At 41.7% G+C, this 19645-nt stretch overlaps 2 protein-coding genes across 3 annotated transcripts in view; one reads left to right on the plus strand and one right to left on the minus strand.

Moving 5' to 3' along the window:
• The window catches only part of SCAF4 (SR-related CTD associated factor 4), a 66149-nt gene extending 59407 nt beyond the window's left edge, over positions 1-6742 (plus strand). For both annotated transcript variants that reach the window (XM_074997053.1, XM_074997062.1), the window contains exon 20: positions 4308-6742. In XM_074997053.1, the coding sequence (XP_074853154.1) occupies positions 4308-5140 (833 nt within the window). In that variant the 3' untranslated portion in view covers positions 5141-6742. The remainder of the gene's footprint in view (positions 1-4307) is intronic.
• Positions 6743-8711: 1969 nt separating this feature from the next.
• On the minus strand, positions 8712-17268 carry SOD1 (superoxide dismutase 1). Its single transcript, XM_074997076.1, has 5 exons — positions 17111-17268; positions 14645-14738; positions 13910-13979; positions 10750-10867; positions 8712-9004 (listed from the first exon to the last, which is right to left on the minus strand). Exons 1-5 carry the CDS (start codon positions 17180-17182, stop codon positions 8894-8896), a joined length of 465 nt encoding a protein of 154 aa, XP_074853177.1. The 5' UTR covers positions 17183-17268; the 3' UTR covers positions 8712-8893.
• Positions 17269-19645: the final 2377 nt, after the last annotated feature.

Genomic DNA, 19645 nt, shown 5'->3' on the forward strand with positions numbered 1-19645 from the left:
TGAAATTTTAGCAGTAATCTCCATTTTAAATATTTGACTGACGTTCTATCAATGTCCCAGAATTTTGAATCTCAATATTTCTGTCATCCTAAAAGATCTCCAGGGTTATGCTTTGGACAAAAATGGTTGTTTTAGGCAAGCTACGTATTGTTCCTGTTTTTCTAAGAAAAGCACATTAGAAAGCCCTTTAATGATTGTTACATTGGACTTTGGACTGAATATTGTCCAGAGGATGGTGGGTTTTTTTTTTAAAAAACAAGTGTATAGCTCAGCTACTTCAGAATTACATATGCTAAAAGGAACAGGAGAATATGTGAAAGTGCTGGGAGAAGATGAGCAAAAGTGAAATTACATTGGCTTAGAAATCTATATGTATCATTCATTTCAAATAGTAAAAGTGAAGCTATTTTAGAATATTATATCTGCCAGCACCATGAATTAAAGCTGCTTATACAAAATAAGCTGAGGCATAATTCATGTATGAATGGAGTGTCATAATAACCTCTTTTGACAGAGGTTGAATCTCTCTTGCCCAGCACCATTGGGAGTTTGACATACCACAAGAGGTCAATAGTATCTTGCAGCATTAGCAACACTTTCATTGCTTTTACTGGGCTCTTAGAAGGTAAATTTACAGTTAAATAATATCACAGAACACTGAGAGCCAGGATTGGTAGCTGTAAACAAAGTTTGAGATCACGGGAAACTTGGCCACACCCTCAGTGGTGGTCTGGCTAACTAAAATCATGCTGGATTATGGATGATGCTGGAAGGTGCCTGTCACCTTTTGTATATTTTTCTGGTGAAAGTCATGAATGGATTATAAACTGTGGAAGTCATTTATATTTTTTGTCCATCTGTGTTGCATGAATGAACCCTGACTTCTCACATATTCCTTATATAACAATAGCATTTAATGTCTGTTATGAATACAGGCTATATTCCAAGTAACAGATGCTGACTGAAGCATGTTTCAAACCCACGTGGAGAGTTATAAATGGGTATATGCAATTAAAACCAATTAACAAAAAGTGTGCAATAAAACTGTGTAGTTAAGCTTTTTTCACCATTGTCTGTAGTCATGTATGGGCATGTAAATTTTACTCCAGAGCAGGCACTCTACATCGTTACTGCTGAATGCTTCTTAGTGAGTGTGTGTGGCAGGGGTATTTTTTTAAATCACGTGTTGCTCATAAGGTCAGGTGCCTTTAGTGGGCGTTTTGGTGATACTTTTCACTTATGATTATAAATGGTTTTGGATTAAAATCCTGTATCTATTCTAAATGATTATAAAAGTAAATCATACTGAAAGTTGCATGTGCAATTGGAGTAGGGGTTTTATTTAGCATTTGTCAACAAACTTAGATATGTAATTTATGGACTTTGGACTTGGAGTAAAATTAGTTTATCAGTATATTAAAGAAATTATAATGCATAACACTGCGTGGGACAAGGCTAAAAAAAGTCTGAGATGCTCCATTTACAGTAAAATCCATTCAACTGCTCTGGGATTTGCTTATCCAAGCTGAAAACAAAGGAACTTGTTTAACTTTTTGTGTTCTTGTACTGTGCAGAGACTGTAGGTGGGACAGACACCCCTGCATTTTCAGTGTACAGAGGAAAAAAACAATTTTATTAAATTATTTAGCAAACAACACTTCAAAAAGTAAATTAAAATGTTTCTTGTCTCTCATGATTCTGTTATAAAGTTTTGATGTACACTCACCTGTCCTGTAGCAAATAAAAACCGAGACATATACCTGCTCTTTTAAACTCAGTACATATCAGATTTAGATTGTTTTTGTCACATTTATTATCTATACGGTAACTTTGCCTCACAGTATAAACAATCAGCCATTGACTACACAGAGACCAGTTTCGTGGCTCTTTGCAATAATTTGTAACAAACCACTGCCTGCTAATCCTTAATTGTGCTCCTCCCTGTAAGTGGTCCTCAAGAAATGCTCAGTGAGGCTTTAGAACTTCTCCTTTCCACCAATAGAAGTTGGTCCAATAAAAGATGTTACTTCCCCTACTTTGACCCTCAGGTATTTAAGAAGAGTAAAATATGTATTAATATGCACTATGTGCTGAGCATTACACAAATATGAGAAAATGGAGTCTCATGAGCTTCTAGTTTGTTCACAGAAACAGTTTACCAGATCAAAACAGGCACAGTTACAAGGACGGTATGGTGAAGAGATTTATCAGAATATCCTTCTTTAGGAGACAATAAAAAACACAACCCAAGCTAGTCTTTCTTGGGGGTTTCTTTACTTAGAATATCACAGTACCAAATTGTATGAAAGTATTTGCTTGGAAAGGAAGGCCAGAAGATGGATGAGCATAACACAGGGGTCAGTGCAACAGCTGAGCTCTCTTTGTTCCTCTCAGACTGTTGATACATAGAGCCATTAATATTCATGCAAAAGCAAGGAAGATACTGAAGTGTTAGAGGACCCAATGAATTTAATCTAAATGTTATCAATGGAAAAAAGACTGTGGCTACTGAGAGATGAGTGTGTGTTCTTGGTAGAGTATTGCATACTGATCACCATTAAATCTCATGTTTACCTAAGGGCTGGAGGGGAGAGGGGTGGAGGGAGAGAAGAGTAAACTTAGTCAGACGGTCAGTGAACTGAGTAGATGCTGTCCCTGAGATGAGATGTGAAACAGGAGAGAGGGGTCACTTGATTACTTTTTCGCCTCTGCTTGCAACAGTGGCTTTATTCTGTAGTGGTACACTAATACACAAATTTAATGCTTGACTTTTGGTTAAGGTTTTGGGTTTTTTCCCTCCCCTGAAAGAGAAGTGTCAAACATATGTAAGTTGCATTGTTAGCTTTGTGTGTTACTCAGTTTAGGGTCTACATTGCATAGCTTTTAGTGAGGAGGCTGTGTTGACACAGCCCTGTCACTAAAAGTCAACGTCTTTGAATGTTGTTTGTTGGCAAATAATTCTAGAAGAGCTCTCCTGCGGACACAACAATATTTGCACTTGCCACAGCAAAATTTTGTTTGAGTGAGCCGTGTGAGCATTAAGCACCTAGGAAGAGCAAAAGTTCTGTCCATCAATTGCAAGTGTAGACACAGCCTAACTTTTCTGTGACAGGTTTTATTCATTGTGACAGAAGTTTAAAAATGAAATAGTTAATGAGATTGATTTAAGATCAATTTACATTTGTCATGCTGATTGAAATCAGGCCAATATTCTGGTTAAATTTGAGTCCTTGCTCTTTAAAGTAAAAATATTTGTGTAAACTATTCTAGTGCATTTTGGATCAGTTTCTAACTGGAAAGTGAAGTGTTTTTCAGACAAACTTCTCCATCTAGAAAATAAGAATGACTGACTGAAATTTTATAGAGCTGGCTTTATAGCTAGAATATAAAAATCTAAATAACGCACAAGCCTTATCCACTGTAAACTAATGGCACAGAGCAAGATAAACTCACACAACATGTTTTAAACACTTATCTGTTAGTGTTCTTGCAGTCTGCTCATTGTGTTTTTGACTTCCAGATGTGAAGTGTATACATATAAAGAAGCTCAGGACTGAGCCTTCTCTAGTGCCATGTTTTCCAGTTCAATACTTTTCCTTATATCTGATCACAGCATGCAAAGACAGCCCAGATTTAAAAGTGAAAAAAACCTGTTCATGGAGACTGTCTTCTGTAAAGCAATTTAATGGTTAAAATGTCAGCTGTCTACTCTCATCTCCCCTTACCCCATGCAGCACCCCCATCTCAGGAAGTTATTTGATACCTGCTTGCCCCTCCCTCAGACTCTCTCCCTGCCACCTCAATTCTAACTATTTTCACATGGGTGTGAATTTACCTTCTCTCCTGCTGCCTTAACTACAGTTTTCAGGATGGCTAATGAGGAAGGTGCTGCAGCAGTTATGGAATAGGTAGAGTATATTGCTGGCAAGGTGAAGGTGTGGCCAAATTAGTGCAGGAAGGTAGGGACAAGAAACAGCTCATTTTTGTTTCTCTTCTGTGCAGTAGCAGCTGCTAGTCTTTGAAGATAGACAACTGTGTGAAAACAAGACAAGTGCCTGACAACTTTAGTATTATTTTTAATGCAAATGTATCCATACAGCTGCTGTTTAAAAATGCTGTGTTTATTTAGTATTGAGTATATGGCAGATGCGTATTTGAGACTTAAACTGAGTATGCAAAATTCAAATGTTATGCAAGCTGTTCTAATATGTCCAGATTTCCTAACCCCACTAATGGGCTTTATGGGGTAATTTTCATAAGATTTTGAGGTATGGTCTTTTCATAATGTTTACTTTTTTGGTTTGCAGGTACTCAAGGGGTTACACCACCTGCGCCTGTGATTCCGCTACAGACACCATCTACTGGCCTCCTTGGTGCACGGCCTGGTTTAATACCGCTCCAGCGACCTCCAGGAATGCCACCACCACATCTACAACGGTTTCCCCTGATGCCACCTCGGCACATGCCTCCCCCTATGATGCACAGAGGTCCACCTCCAGGACCAGGGAATTTTGGAATGCCTCCACCGGGAATGAAAAACCCTTTCCCACCTCCTGGTCACTTCGTCAGGCCTGGTGGGATGCCTGGAGTTGGAGGATCAGGTGGGGCTGAAGAAAATAGAGATGGAAGGCAGTTTAGGAATGATAGGCAGACGTTCACTCCTAATAGAGACCAGGAAAGATTTGGAAGGAGGTCTTTTGGAAACCGGGTAGAAAATGATCGTGAGCGCTATGGTAACCGCAATGATGATAGAGATCATGAGCGACCTGGTAATCGCGAAAGGAGAGAATGGGGACGAAGAAGCCCTGAACATGATAGACATAGAGACTTGGAGGAGAGAAATAGACGGTCCAGTGGACACAGAGACCGAGAGAGAGATTCTAGAGATAGGGAGCCTCGTAGAGACAAGGAAGAAAATCGAGGAAAGGAAAAACTTGAGCTGACAGACAGGGTAGATGATGACAAAAACCATGAATCTTACAGTGGTAAAATGGAAAATGCAGACATTATTTCAGAACTTAACAAAGGGGAGTCTGAACCCATAAGCGTAAAACCTGGTGAAGAGTTAACATCTGAGGCTACCTCATCTGTTGAGCAAGCCGAAAAGGATACCAGCTCAGTTGTAGAGGCTCCTCGCTAGAGACTGGAATTTGTCAAAAACATGACAGTGACATTTATTGGAGTGTAGAGCTTTAGAGTTGTACAGTATGGCTGTATTATATTTGCTTCTGCTATATCACAGCCCCTCAGTAGTTTGTGGGGAATTGTAAGCAATTTGATTGCTTCCCTTCTATTTAAAACAGCAACAACATAACAAAATACTGAAGATGACTATTACCCATTTTTGCTGTAACTTTTTTAAAGTTTTGACTTTAAAAAGTTTACAAATCAGAAGTAGAAGTGCTTTCTATTTTTTTTTTTTAATTTAAGAAAAGGTAACGGTGAAAGCTCCTCAAAACAATAGGGATGTGTTTTTAATAAACTCTATTTTCGTAACAAACTTTAATGTGTGCTATTCTTCCTACACTGCACTGAAGTGGAAAAGGATTGTTCAACATCTTAAAGTTTGAACTGTTAATGCTGTACCGGAGTCTAAATTAGACTGTTTTGTTTATAATTGTTAAAAAGAAATACATCTGTTTGTGTAGCTATTCACAAAAGTAAATTTTTATTTGTAATAGTTATCTTGATTTTTAGATTGCTGCATTTTAATGATCTACTTGACCATACTAGGTAAAGGTTAGTGGTTTTAAAATGTTATTTGAAAAGGTAATTGTTTGTGTTTGCAATGCAATCAAGATTTTATTTTTTTCTCCAATTGGTTCTATAGTGTTGCCCTAATTAACCTTAAAAATACTTACTGACGAAGCAGACTACTTCAGACATCATCTGCTCTGCTTTCAATGTTATGTTAAGATTGTGTGTGGTGGGGTGGAGAAACACGTTTTGCATCTTTTGTATTTGTAATTCATTAATGCTTTTTGGAAAGGTGGGGGTGGAAGGGAGATCAGAAACCAAATCACCCATTTAAAATGCTAACCTATTTTTTTTTAAGTGAGGGTGGGAAGTGGTGGTGGGGAGTATTCAAGAATTTTATAAAATGCTGTCTGTTCCTTCACACAAGTTTAGCCAATTGTCTGTTTATATTAAAATTACTGCTCTTGTACTTGAGCAAGAGATAGACTTCAACTTTTTCCCCATGTGGTGGTGTAGCTATCAAATGAATGAAAAAATACCCATTCCTGTATTTGTGTAAATTTAACTGTTCTCTCACCAGCTGACAGATTATTTGTAAAATAAACTACAAAAGGGCAAGTAGTTAAGTCGAATAGCCCTTTTGATGCAAACAATTTAGAGCCTGCCAACATTCATCTGAAGCAAACCACGGACCACCAAAGAATCCTGCATCTGGAAGCTTTCTCCCTGTGCATAAGGCTTTTACACAGGGCTCCACCTGAGGCCTGATGTACCACAAAATGTAGTGGAAAAATGTATTAATCTTGACTATGTTCAGAAGTGTTTTCCCCTGAGAGCAGCTGTGTTCTGCATTTTAAAGTTTTTTTTTTCCCCCCTTATGTGAAGGGCAGATGCTTTGACATCAATTTTTTATAGCTGGGTTTGGTGTCTTTTTTTTTTTGTGAGGGGTGGCAGGGGGAATAAAGAGAAAAATATGGAGGGAAGAGGCTATTTTGTTGCAGTAGCAGAATAAAGAAGAAAAAACTGTTTACATACTTGTAATGAACTCAAAGTCCGTGTGTTAAAACTTGTGTATCCTTAATGTTTGTTCCAAGCTAGCTGCTGGGCCTGTTTTTATAGACAAGTGTTAAATACCTATCTTAGCAACTGTCAGCTCTGAGGGAAGTCAGTTTTTGGATATATCTATCAAAAGAACTGGAGATAAGCATGAAGCAGGTGGAAAGCTGATGTGTTACTGGAGGAGTATCCCCCTATGGTCCCAAACCTATCCACTTAAGAAGCAGATTGTCAACCATTACAGGCACTTAAACTGCAATGCTGCTGAACACCACTCATTGACCCTGCCTGTAAAATTAAGTTGTGAAATCTGTACATTTTGGGTGAGGCTACTTTCATTATTTAACTGCTTCCTCCTTTTCAGCTAACTTGTGAAATTTAGGCTGTCAGTACAGTTACTCAAATCAGTGCAACCAGGCAAAGCTGAGACTATTGATTTGCCCTGCCCCCATGAACTCAAGCAACAGGTATGGGTCATTACCTTGGAAAAAATATTTTTATAATAAATTGACTATGCCTAGTAGTGCTTCATCTATGTATATGCTGTTAGTTGATCAGTTTTTTTTGTATTTCAATAGTTATGCCAGCTGATAGTTATTTTGCAAATAAACATCTGGCCATTTGCATAAGAGCCAGTTATTCAAGAACTAGTCTGATAATGCTGGAGGGGGTAGTGAGGGATGGTGCTGTGCACATTTCCCTGCTCTAAGGACTCAATCCAGTGCTGCAGCACTGCATTGCTTCATGTGAAGTTGGCCTTTTCAGTAAGCCAACTTCAAGTTTGTTTTAAAAAACCACCACCACCAAAATTGGGCACCTGGGTCTAAATGGCTTTAGCGGGGGGGGAAAGGGTACCACTGCATACTTTGGTTCAGATGCATTAAGCATAAAATGTTAAGCTCTGCAAGATTCACCTATAGCTTCAATATGTTTTCAAAAGTCCAACATGCAGAGTAACAGAGCCTAAACAATTGCTAATGAACAAGACATGCTATTGAAAGTGCTATTCCCTTTGGCATCATAAAGGAACCTGCCAGCTGTGCAAACATTTCCATACCTCACTTATGTATAAGTTTTTGAAAGGGAGATAGCAGGGAACACTGAACCCTTGAAATGCAAGTATAATCTACATGAATGATTACCTAGGGAGTCTTACTAGAACTTCAGATGGCAAGAGCACCCTGTGTACCAACTCAGGTGCATTGCCATTTTACCCAGATGTCCTGGGTTGCTGATGGGTAAAGTCTTTCCCAGTCAACCTAAATAGTCTGAGGTATATTTTGGTAGATGGCTTGTTAGAGATCCATACCTACATAGTGTTCCTGCATAATTCCAGATAGCAGGTAAGGCTTCCCCTGTAGCTTGCCCTTATCACCACCTTCAACTGAAGCAGCAACAGCATAGGCACTGCTGAGACAGTATTAGTTGTTTTATTCCCTCCCCCAATCCCAAAAGGGCAACTATTTTTCTCCTTAGGTTGCATATTCAGGGATTGTGTTGTCAGAGGCCACACTGAAGTTCTACCTTCATTGCCAGCTTAACAGCTATAGAAATGATCACCCTTCAGAACTGTTGCAAGTGAACAGTCAAGTGTAACTCATGCCCAACATTTGGTTCAATAATTGCCTGTTAAATGTGCTTTTATAAAAAAAGCTAGAGCAGTAAGTTTTCAGGGATGAGTTAAATGGTCTTGAGTCAACTATAAAAGTTGATACATAAGGAACACTTCATATAGATTCATGACCAAAAGCTGCTAAGCACTGAAAAAAAAAAAAAGACTACCAGAGCAGCTGTTACTCTGGTATCTATTTCACTTATTACAACATTCACTCAGAGGCCTTAACTTTGCACAGTTTTAGGCACTGAAAGCAAATGCATGCAAGAAAGTTGATATTAACCCTATCCTTGCTTGTGTGTCAAGGACAGATTACTTTAGAACAGACTGACAGGAAACTTACAATGTTGCCATCATTTTAATTGTAATACACATGGTACAAAGTTGAATGCACCTTTATACTGTTAACACATAACATAGCAGTAAGATTAAAGATAGCATTTTCTCCCTCCCCAAAAGGCCAAGATGTGATACTTTCAGGGAAATGTACATTGTTACAGCCTACTCATTTCCCCCTTAATTATTTTAGATCTTAGCTATTCCAATAACACCACATGCCAGACGGCCACCAGCATTGCCAGTTTTTAAGCTCTCCTCATTTCCCCCTTTGCCCAAGTCATCTTCTTTCTCATGGACCTAAACAAGGGCAGGGGGAAGAGAGGGGAAAAAGGATTAGGTCAATCCATGTTAAATAGCAAAACATTTCAACCTTCAGCTATGCAAGTTAACGTTGCAGCATTCCTTCCACTAAGACAAGCTAAGTGTTAGCAGTCTAGTTAACATTGAGAGAGAAGAAAAATTACTTGTACTTCCCCTGTGTTGGAGGAGACGAGTACAGTGCATCAGGACAGTTTAAGCAAAGTGAGCAAGGTTCCAATATGCAGCACCAAGTGCAGCTGACTTGACAACCATACTATGCTCACTCAACAGTCTAGGCTAGCCATAAGCACAAGACTCCCATTCTTATCTGGGAGTTGTTCCCAGCAAGTTAGACAACCCACATTTAGAAAAAAAGTCTTAATCCTGGTGCCATTACCCAGAAATGGAGTGTTTGTTAAGCTACTGAAAACTGGACTGTCCTCCTTGCAACAACTAGTAATAGGTTACAGCACCTGTAGCTAGTGCCTCTACCATAAACTGATCTAATGAATGGTCAGTCATTTCTTTGCTTGGTCCAACACTGATACAAGCCACTACAGTGGTATTTACACTGCATTCACAATCCCATGAGAATTGAACCATGCCAGTTACCTGGCATGGTACACCTCCTGAAACTGGGGACTCTTACAACTCAATGCACAGTCAGATCCAGAATATCAAATTAATGCTGTTAACACTTTAAACTAGCTCCTAACGATCAGTTTAACTATTAGGTCAGTATTTTGACCCCCTGTGGGTGGAGTGCCTCTGTCAAATCCTTGCCTGACTCAGGTTACCTGACCAAAGCCAGTTTCCTGAATGCCACACTTAAATACTAGGAGCAATGAGAGACCCCAGGAGTGACACTTGGCATGACATCAGTGAAGAGTATCAGGGAGCTTCAGAATCCAGGCTGCCAGAAGCCATCTGTCAGGCAGAAAGGCACCACTTGCTGAAGTTGTTGTCCACACATTATGAAATGTGTTAGGTGACAGAATTCAGGACTACAGATACGCCGCTGAAGAGCTGAATTTTTAGCCTCATTTTAGAGAGGTGGGATCAAGATTTTTCTAGTCCTCCTGCACAAGTAGCTTTTAACTGTCACTTTAAAGCTGGCTTCCCCTCATACATGATGGATGCAAGATATGTGCAACCCACACATTGTTTGCCATGTCTTGTTTTCAAAGAGGCTGTGGCTCAAACCTGAAAAAACTCATTTTGTGGGAAAAGCCACACTGCAAATGTTAAATACCCATCAACTTAGATGATTGTATATGTAAGCCATGCTGTAAGAACTTCCAGCCACAACTATGGCTGTATTATAAGCGTTCATACTCCTGCAAAAATTCAGGTAACTTCATGAAACCAAAAGATGCAAAAACACGCTACAGCAGTCTCAAGTCAGGATGCTCTTTAAAAAAAAAAAAGTGGTACCAGTGTTTACTGTTGCAACATTTCTGCTTTTACCAGCAAGAATCTATGAAAAGATTCTGAAACCCCAGCAAGTTTTCTGAACTGTACAATTAGTTTAAGGTACTCAAATGCTAGTGTTGCCATTTAGACAGTCTTCAGATATAAAGCATGAACACTGTTCAATTGATATTACAGGGTGTGTTTACAAAAGCCAACTGATTCAGCTTGTGAGGTTTGGGGTCCGTCCTCCCCCCCACCCCCATCAAAATAATAGAATCTGTATAATGTGTCCATTAGACCAGATTCCAGTTTCACAACAAGATACTTACCACCATAGTGCGTCCAATAATGGACTGTGGTCCCATAAGAGAAATTAAAGAGTCTTTAATACACACTTCTGCTACACCATGTTTATTAGCAGTCACATTACCAAGATCTCCAACATGCCTAGAGTACACAGAAATAGAAGTCATGAATCTTGAGAAATTAAAGTCTCAGTCATGTCAGTACAAAGCACAATTCTCCATTTACTGACTGGCATGGTGTTAAGACTCCTAGTTTCTTGTTTATTAAACAACTTGTGATTTGTACTGGGTTTTGAACTTAAGTAGCAAGTAAAGCATGCCCTCTAGCCCTATTCTCTTCCCAATTTAAGTCTTCATAGTATTTTAAACAATGGCACATCTATTGATAGGAGAGATCTTCCAATAAATAGGGAAGGGAACTTCAGTTTGACTTCAGTCCTAGGCAGAGCTCTAGAAGCCACAAAAGGAGAGTTACTGAAAAAGCTGGGAAAAGAAACAGGGCTTAACCAGAACAGATAGTATTAAAATCTCTGCCAAACTCACTTGCTCGTAAAGTTGATCTGCCCACAATATACTGAAAATTAAGTGAACAAGTATACAGAGCTCTAAAGCTGACTTAGACACTAGAAATACGTTAAAGGCCAAGGTATTTTAGCCATATTTTTAAGGACCTTTATGCAGTACCACATGGTGCTTGCTGTGAATAGCTATTGAATCAAAGCAAGTGGCCAAGTGACAGGGAAAAAAAAAAAAAAAAAAAAAAATAGATAAGTAGAAAATGTCAGATTATAAAATAAAAGAGGAAGCCTATTTGCTATTCTTATGAAGTGACCTCTGGCATTTTCCCCCAGCTCTGTTTCACAGCATGGCCTTCTCCCTAGTATGTCTCTCCCCCCCACCCCCACCCCCCCCAAAAAAAACACCACCACACCTCTCATTCACAACAACTGGGGCATGCATCCAATCAATGGGTAGGGTGATGTTACATTTGTTTTTGTTCTTTCACATCCAGGATTTTTCCAAAAGAATCAGGATTCCCAGAGAATGTGGGATACCCTTAATATAATTTACATTAGTAATTTAAATAAATTCACTATGTCCAAATATCAATGCAGATTGTTAGTGTTTGGCTGTATTTTGTTTATCATAGCAGCATCATTGCCTGTATTTTCTTTTGTAACATCTGTATTTTACAAACTGCAAAATAAACTATAAGGAAGACATCAAGACTTCTTGCTTATTCTAGTTACCCAGGAATGTAAAAGTCTAGATGTCTATATGTTGATAGACTTTGGAGGCAGATGAATCATCACTTCTGACTAGTTCATCTAGTCTGATATTCTGACAGCCACCAAAACCAGAAGTTTTTTTTTTTTTTTTAAAAAAAAAAAAGAATACTTGTGTCAATAGTCAACACTTCCCTTCCCTCTTTCTTCTGAATCCACTAGTTTTGATAGTTTAGAGGCCATGCAATTTTCCTTTAAAAACCTACTATGACAGTCCCCCCTCCACCCCCAAGTCACATCTAGCAGGCTTAAGTGATCCTTTAAAAAGAAAAGCCCATTGACACCAAAGGAAGGCTTAAAAGCATAATGCTTTAGATACTCCAGTTCTGTAAGCTTTTCAGAAGAGTCTTACAGTTATTAAGGCATTGTTCAGGCTCCTACAGCCAACACAAGTGCTGGTTAATCAGACCTGCTTCTGCCAGACGTATGGCTTAATTTTTAAAGTGTTAGTAAAAGCCACTATGTTTAGTTTTGCTCTAATGCAAAAGTGGAGTCAAATAACCAGCCAAGCTATTTCAGACCATTACAGGCATGCTTATGATACCACTATATTTTCTGGAAGTTGATTTGGGACACTTCTAGAAGTTCTGATTAAACAGTTGGTATGAGTGATATTTACTATTAACCTTACACATTTGATCAATATTAACTACACAAGAAATCCACACGTCAGATCCCATTATATTGAATCTATTTAATTATAGCACTGTAGCTAGCGTCAGAAGCATTTAATCTTGTCACTTGTGACTGCCAACACTAGTGAACATCTTCACTTTTCTGCTTCATTCCACTTGCCACCATTCCAGAGATTGAGGACCACCCCCCCTCCAGTCACAATTCCGATTAGCAGGTGGTGCTCACATGCCAGATGCTCAGCCTTTTGTCAGTTCTTCACAAAGGACATCATGAACTTCAACAATTTCTTCAGAATTTGGAAGGAACAACCTTGGCTCAAGTTGGTGGTGTTATGCACACAGAGCTATTGAACAACTACACAGACCTTTAGTTATGAGCCATAAAAGTTAACTGCAACTGTCACTTCCCGTGTTTTTTCATAAGGATACAGGAGTTCACTTATGCCTTTTCTAAGCTAGAAGTTGACATAAGCCAGTTCAGGTGCACCTTGCAACTACAGATTGAACTTCTCTAATTTGATGCACACTGATCCAGCAACACTTGGGGTCCACCATGATTTTACTTACTATGTATGTGGCCAATAGTCCTATGATCCCTTAAAGTTTGCTTACAGCCATTAGTCCTGGCTCTCAGCGTTCCATGCTGTTAATCTCTCATTTACCTGTAAGCGTTTAAGAGCTCAGTAACCAGTAGAAGTGTTGGTAATGCTGCTAGACAAGATAACCTCCCATGATTTGGCACTGGTCAGAGCCTGAGGGTACCAGGCTACACTGGTTCAACCTGTACATCATAATACTTGAATTGACTGACATGGGATAGAGTCCTTAGCAGATCTGTGTCAGTGCAGAGCCCCCATGTATTGTACAAGCCACCCTGATAGCTGTCAGACATTCTTGCATGTGAGTTCTCTTAATCCACAGCATGCTTCTTTACCAGTGTCCTCTCAACACCCCTCTCTAGATATTCCCAATCATGGTTCACCCTGCACTCTTGCTGTCTGTGGGGACTGGAGCAGACCCACAGTAGATCTCCCTCCTGCTTACTGAAGGGTGGGCAGGTGGGTGTTTTCCAGCTCCTGTAACAGGCACTTGGCATTGGTGGAGCCAGGTTTCAGTTTCTGATCTACAGCTGAACTGTACTCATGGAAGGCCAATGGCAGACTGAACTTATCATCAGTTTCAGAAGGACAGTTGATGATACAGAAGCTGGTGTTGACATCAGCTTCTCTATTAAAGATACATAAAATCAAAAAAAATTCTCACCTCTCTTCATCCTGTGGTCCACCATGGTTTTTGCCATAAGGATTGAAGTGAGCACCTGCACTGATGCACCCTGTAACAAGTTACAGTCTTCAACATAAAATTGTTACAGAACTGAGGATTTCCACCCCCCAGATGCATAATTTAAAGATCTCTTGCCTGGCAAGAGATCTTACACAAGTTCAATATAGGAAACAGTTGCACAAATGAGGTGACACTTTCTACCCAAAGGAGATTATTGCCCTGAACACCCATGAGTTTATTCACAAGAGGCTTTCTTGAATTTCCCCAGCCCTTGATACCTGGCTGGACAAAAGCCTTCCTCAGACCGACTTACACAGATATGGAAAACAAGTTAGAAAGTCTAGCTATCTGGTAGTGAGTGCAGAACAGTTGAACATTCATGTTTGAGCTAGCTGACCTTAAATTCTGTTCTATTTCTTTACCTAGTTTCAGTTTTAAAGCTACAGTTAAGCACAACAGTAGCTCAGAGGCAGTGGACATATATGATTGTTTTCTCAACATGAGATACTGCTATCAGCAACTTGCTTAAGATCTTCATTTTCTATTGCTTTTCTTGGAGTATACAGAAACTGAATAGACACAAGTTTCAGTATGCAAATAACTAGTTTTCTAGGACTACATGACATTAAAACCAATCATGATGTCAAGTTATAAGCTTTTAAAGTATCAGAATACAGTTCAGCTACAGCAAGAGAGCCCAGACAAGAGCCCTACCATTTGTGTTGTCTCCAAATTCGTGAACATGGAAGCCATGTTTTCCTTCAGTCAAGCCTCGAATACATCCCGAGATTTCTACTGGTCCAGTATCCTTCAAACAGAAGTTACTTTCCTGTTAATCTGTAACAATTAATTCAGACTTGTAGAGTTTAAGGGATCAAATAAGGCCTCAACTGAAGCATTTAGTCATAGTGAGGCCATGCCTTGCAGTCTCCAGTTCACAACACTTCGTAGTTGATGACAAAGTTTTAGTTATCATCTGGCCACTTAGTTAAAAAAAGGAAAACTTGTATAGAATGAGATAAATAAAACTTGTATATAATAATCCCTTGTACAACTGCTGTTCAGGAAAGTTTGAGTACTTTGAGGATCCTATCAAAAGCTATGGGCCTTTTAAATTGAAGTGTGCGCACTCCCTTGAAAGCATGAAATTAAGGCACTCCTTTTCCACTCTGCATCTTAGAGTACGAATACTGCGATTTTTCTCTTATGCTTAGGATGGATATAATCTTAAAATTTTACTAACCTGCCTAAGAGATGGAAACAGATGATTCAAAGGTTGACATTCTCTAAATATCCAGAATAAACTGATTTATCTGCTGGAGAATTTAGGGTACACCCACCAGCTGCATTTGGTAACTATGATTGAAGGCAAGAGTTAAGCAGTATGCTGTCCAATGAAGATTTCCATGGTATTGAATACTGCTTAATTGCTTGAAAATATTGCGTAGGTTTGAAGAGAGTCTGAAAGTTTAAGAGCTTTACTTTGCTAACCCCCCCCTCCCCGGCACACCTCACCAGACTGGACACCAGATAAACCTACCCCTACTTTTCTCTGACTACAGTGGATTGAGCAGCTACTGTACCTTGAAAAGCTAGCACACATTGTAAGGGACCATTTATACTTAATCTGTTCCACCTTGCAATTTGCTGCCACCTTTCTCAGGCCTGCAGAGAGGCAAGTGGTCTGAAAGCTTCTCTTACCACCAGAGGGGGGTTCAATGAAAGGTTACATCACACAACTCATTGTACTAAAGAGATGTTATGAAACTACATTGTGCAAGCCCAGTTAAGTGGCTGTTTACCATTACTGCTTGAGCAAGGATCCAAGACACAGAAAGCTGTTTACTTGTACCAAGTCTAAACCACTAGACTAGTTCCACCTGTCAGACAACTTCACAGCCAACTAAATGATCTACAACTAGTGTAATTAGTTAAGCTTTAATAACGCAGCTAAAGGGCCATGTTCTTAAGTTCAAGTGCCATCGTATTACTAATACGAGTGCACACAAGCCAAAATGATTCCTACAGTCGTAATCTCTTTCCCTGAAACTTCTTTGCCGTAGGATAGCTACTTTTAAACCTGCTACTGTGTGGCCTGGGAGACTGAAGTGCAAAAATTTCAGGACCAGACTCCAAAGAGAAATTTCTGAGCTACAATTCATCTGCAAATTCGATGCCCTCAGCTCAGGCTTAAACAAAGACTGCGAATGGCTGGCTAAATACAAAAGCCGCTTCCCCTCCCTTGGTGTTCACACCTCCAGATCAACTGCTGGTAGTAAGCCTCACCCTTGCTGACTGAGCTAACCTTGCTATCCCCACCCTTGCTCTGGCTTATTTACACCTCACCCTGCAGACTTCCAAGACCAGCATCTGATGAAGTGAGTCTGTGCTCACGAAAGCTCACGCTCAAAACTTTTCTGTTAGTCTATAAGGTGCCACAGCACCCCTCGTTGCTGTTCCAGATCTCTGTGGCCCTTCACAACGTAGGAAAGGATTGTCCTTTGGACCTGCATTTTCCAAAATACAGTCTGTGGCCAGGTACCCATCCTCAGAAGAGGGAGAGGAAAGAAAAAAGGACTAGCCAATAATTGCACACATTAATCCAGTACATTTAGTATTTTTCCCTATGTAATTAAGATAGGTTAGGCACTTAAGAGATCTTGATTATAAAATACTTATGTACTAATTGTGAACAAGCAGTGAAGAGTTACTGATTTTGTTCCATTTATTCTTTTTATACACATGTATATTTTTAGGCTGCAAAAGAGGTACTGAAGAAGGTGGGGGGGGAGGCCGCTGGCACGAGCCAGACAACTCCACCCCAATCTTGAGAGCCGCGTGAGCCTCTCCCACGAGGCTTTGCGACGGGGGGGGGCGGGGGGGGGGGCGGGCCGCACCTCCCAGCGCTTATTGTAGAGCAAACGCGGGGGCGGACCCCCAGCGCAGCCAGGCAGACGAGGCGGCCCATTCCGCAGCCTGACTCCCACAGCGCCGCCGGCCCCGCCCCCCGTGACTCAGCACTTCTGCGCCCCCCCCCCCAGTCAAACCTCCACCTCACCGAGCCCCTCCCCCATCAACCCCGCGCCCCCCTTCAGGGCTTGGCCCCGGGACTACACAACCCCCTGCCGGGCCGGGCGGATCCAAGGGTCTCCCCCACCTGCGGCCAAGCCCAGGCCTGACCTGCTTGAAGTTGATGACGCCACACACGGGGCCGTCCCCGCGCAGCACGCACACGGCCTTCACCGTCGACATGGTCCCCCTACTGAACCGCACACAACGCCAACAGCCCTGAACCTGCCCTCCCACCCCTGCGGCACCCTCTTATAGCGGCTCCGTCGCGGCGCAGCCAATCACAACGCTCGTCCCCACGGCTCTTCCAGCCCCTGGGGAGGCTCAACCAATGCAAAGGACCGAATCCTCAACCCGAATCCACCAATCAGGTGAAGGAACGCTGTTACCCCCCCCCCCCCCGCCCCCGCATCAGCAGGCGGCCAGCGACCACTGCGCCCGCCAGCTTTCTCAGGGGGGCGGGAGAGGTTCACGCGGGGCCAGAGCTGGGGGCGTTCCTCCGTCTAGCCCCGCCCCCACTCCGACCCCTGACTTCAGGATCGTGCTCTCCCGCCCTGTAGCAGGAGGCGATGCCTAGTCCCAACCACGTGGGGCGGCGGGGGCTGGCTAAGCCTGTGATCTTCCACAGTGATAAGTGGTAGGAGCTGTTTTCTGAAGCGTTTGCAAAGAGAACGTCAGATTCTCGGGGCTTCCTACAAAACAAGAAGCCACGTGTTTATTTCTGGGTGCTTTGTAAAATACTACCTCTGCAGTAGCGCTGTGGTCTTCCATCCCCGTCCGCCTGTGGAAATGGGGCTAAACTGGAGTGATCCCATGTAGACGAGGTTAAAACAAGTAGTCTGTTCACTGATACTTTCACAATCTGACTCACCTGGTCAGACCCATCTACCCCTGGAGCTGATTTTATTGTTATCCTTATGTAGGCACATGTCATGCTGCTTCCCATCACACCACGGACATAGCTGGGCACACTTCATCCAGCATCTAGACTCATCTGCTTAGAGTTCTATTGTTTCCAGGTCTTTTCATGTGTCCTCTTGGGCTGGGAAACAGTCTGTGAAGTCAGAGGACACTGATGGTTTGCTTCCCCTTCCTTCAAATTTCCATAGGTTGGGAAGTCTTTGTTCAGTTCTCCTCCTCCCCTGGTACTCCAATAGGCTGTGGAAAAGTTCAAAATTCAGTATCAAGGCTAGCATCAAGTAGCATGGTCATGTATCTGGGCAGAACCAAGCATAGTCCAGGAGATAGGAAAAACAAGACTATTCACAGATCATTGTCTTGCATAGTGGGCCATTAAGTTGTCCGAGTACTGCTAACAGCCTTCACTAGCTCATCTAGATATTTAAATGGGTTTATACTTCATAATACTAACTTCACATACAAGAAATGATACATTCACACAAATGTCATGTACACATTCAGGGATTAGAAGGGCTTCAAGGATAAGTTACATGGCCCATTTTTCACAAAGTATCTTCAAATTCAGCATATTCATATTCAAAAACATATTTCCATCAAAATAGGGGGGTGTAACACCGCACTCTCCACTTGACAGTGCCTCCCACCTGCACAAACCCACTCACCAATGCCTTGCCCCCAGGCCCAGATGGGACAGTGTTGAGCCAGTGAAGTCACAGGGGCAAGGACAGTGGAAGGAGCACAGAGCAGCCCTGTCCCCCAGAACCCCATCCAGTTCTACTTACCTGGCAGTAATGCTTACAATGGAGGAGGTGTTTCTGCAAGGGAGCTGCCTCCAGCTTCTCCAGCTCCCCACTTCCTGAGAGTGTCAGGGAAAGGGGGGTCCTGTCCCGGGGAAGCTTAAAGCTGGAGGGCCACCAACCTGGAGCAGCGGCAGCTAAGGGCTCCTATTGGGCTCCTGCTGCCTGCTGGTGATGGGGGCAGAGAGGACTCCTCAGCCAGAAGAAAGGAGAAAGCAGCAAGTCAGGGAAGCAGTGGAGAGGAGGCAGTAGGTACAGCCAGCAGTGTAGAGAGAAGCCATAGCTGGCCAGGGGAGAGAAGCAAATGTTGGTGGGGAGAAGCAGAGGACTGTAGAGAAACTAGCCGTTCCTGTCACAGCACAAGTGAGTGAGCTGGGCCAAGACCCCTTTTGAGTGTAGTCCAGTGCCAGCAGTGACATTGTAAATCCAGTAATGTTTATCTGCACATAAATCATGAATTTCATTTTGTATTAAAAGGTAAACACATGTTTAAAGTTGCCTTAGCGCAGCACCGTTCTGCATGTCAGATAGTTATTCAGCCCAGGGAAGGAATTTGCCAACTCATTGAGAAGCCATTAATACCACAACCTGAGGCCAATCACTCTGGCGTTGTCTTCCAATTGCTGGAATAATGTTATTACTGAACCTGGGCACACAGGTGAGGCAAATATGACAAAAGATGAGGGTTGGGGGGGAAGCTTCTCAGTTATCCTGAATCACGTGGTCCTGAGAGAGGGTTTGTCAACACTGGCAAGTTACTGCATTTTGTTTTTTTACTCGGGGATGTAGAAAAAACACCTTGAGTGCTGCAAGTTACAAAACTGCAAAGTGTTACTGTAAACAGGCTCCCAGAGCTCTTGGGAGTGGAGTTCACTCCAGCTGCTTTGACCACATTGCTGTGTTCAAGTGCAGCCATGGCAGCATTTTA

This window comes from Carettochelys insculpta, chromosome 1 (assembly GCF_033958435.1).
Source record: "Carettochelys insculpta isolate YL-2023 chromosome 1, ASM3395843v1, whole genome shotgun sequence".
In the NCBI taxonomy this organism is placed as follows: domain Eukaryota; kingdom Metazoa; phylum Chordata; order Testudines; family Carettochelyidae; genus Carettochelys; species Carettochelys insculpta.

Bases quoted from the DNA above. Each gene is read 5' to 3' on its own strand.
- SOD1 (XM_074997076.1), bottom strand. From the start codon at position 17,182: ATGTCGACGGTGAAGGCCGTGTGCGTGCTGCGCGGGGACGGCCCCGTG. The intron at 14,739-17,110 runs GTCAGGCCTGGG...TTCTGTTTGAAG, and splicing joins GCGTCATCAACTTCAAGCAG to GATACTGGACCAGTAGAAAT. The intron at 13,980-14,644 runs GTAGGGCTCTTG...AACTTGTTACAG, and splicing joins ATTTGGAGACAACACAAATG to GGTGCATCAGTGCAGGTGCT.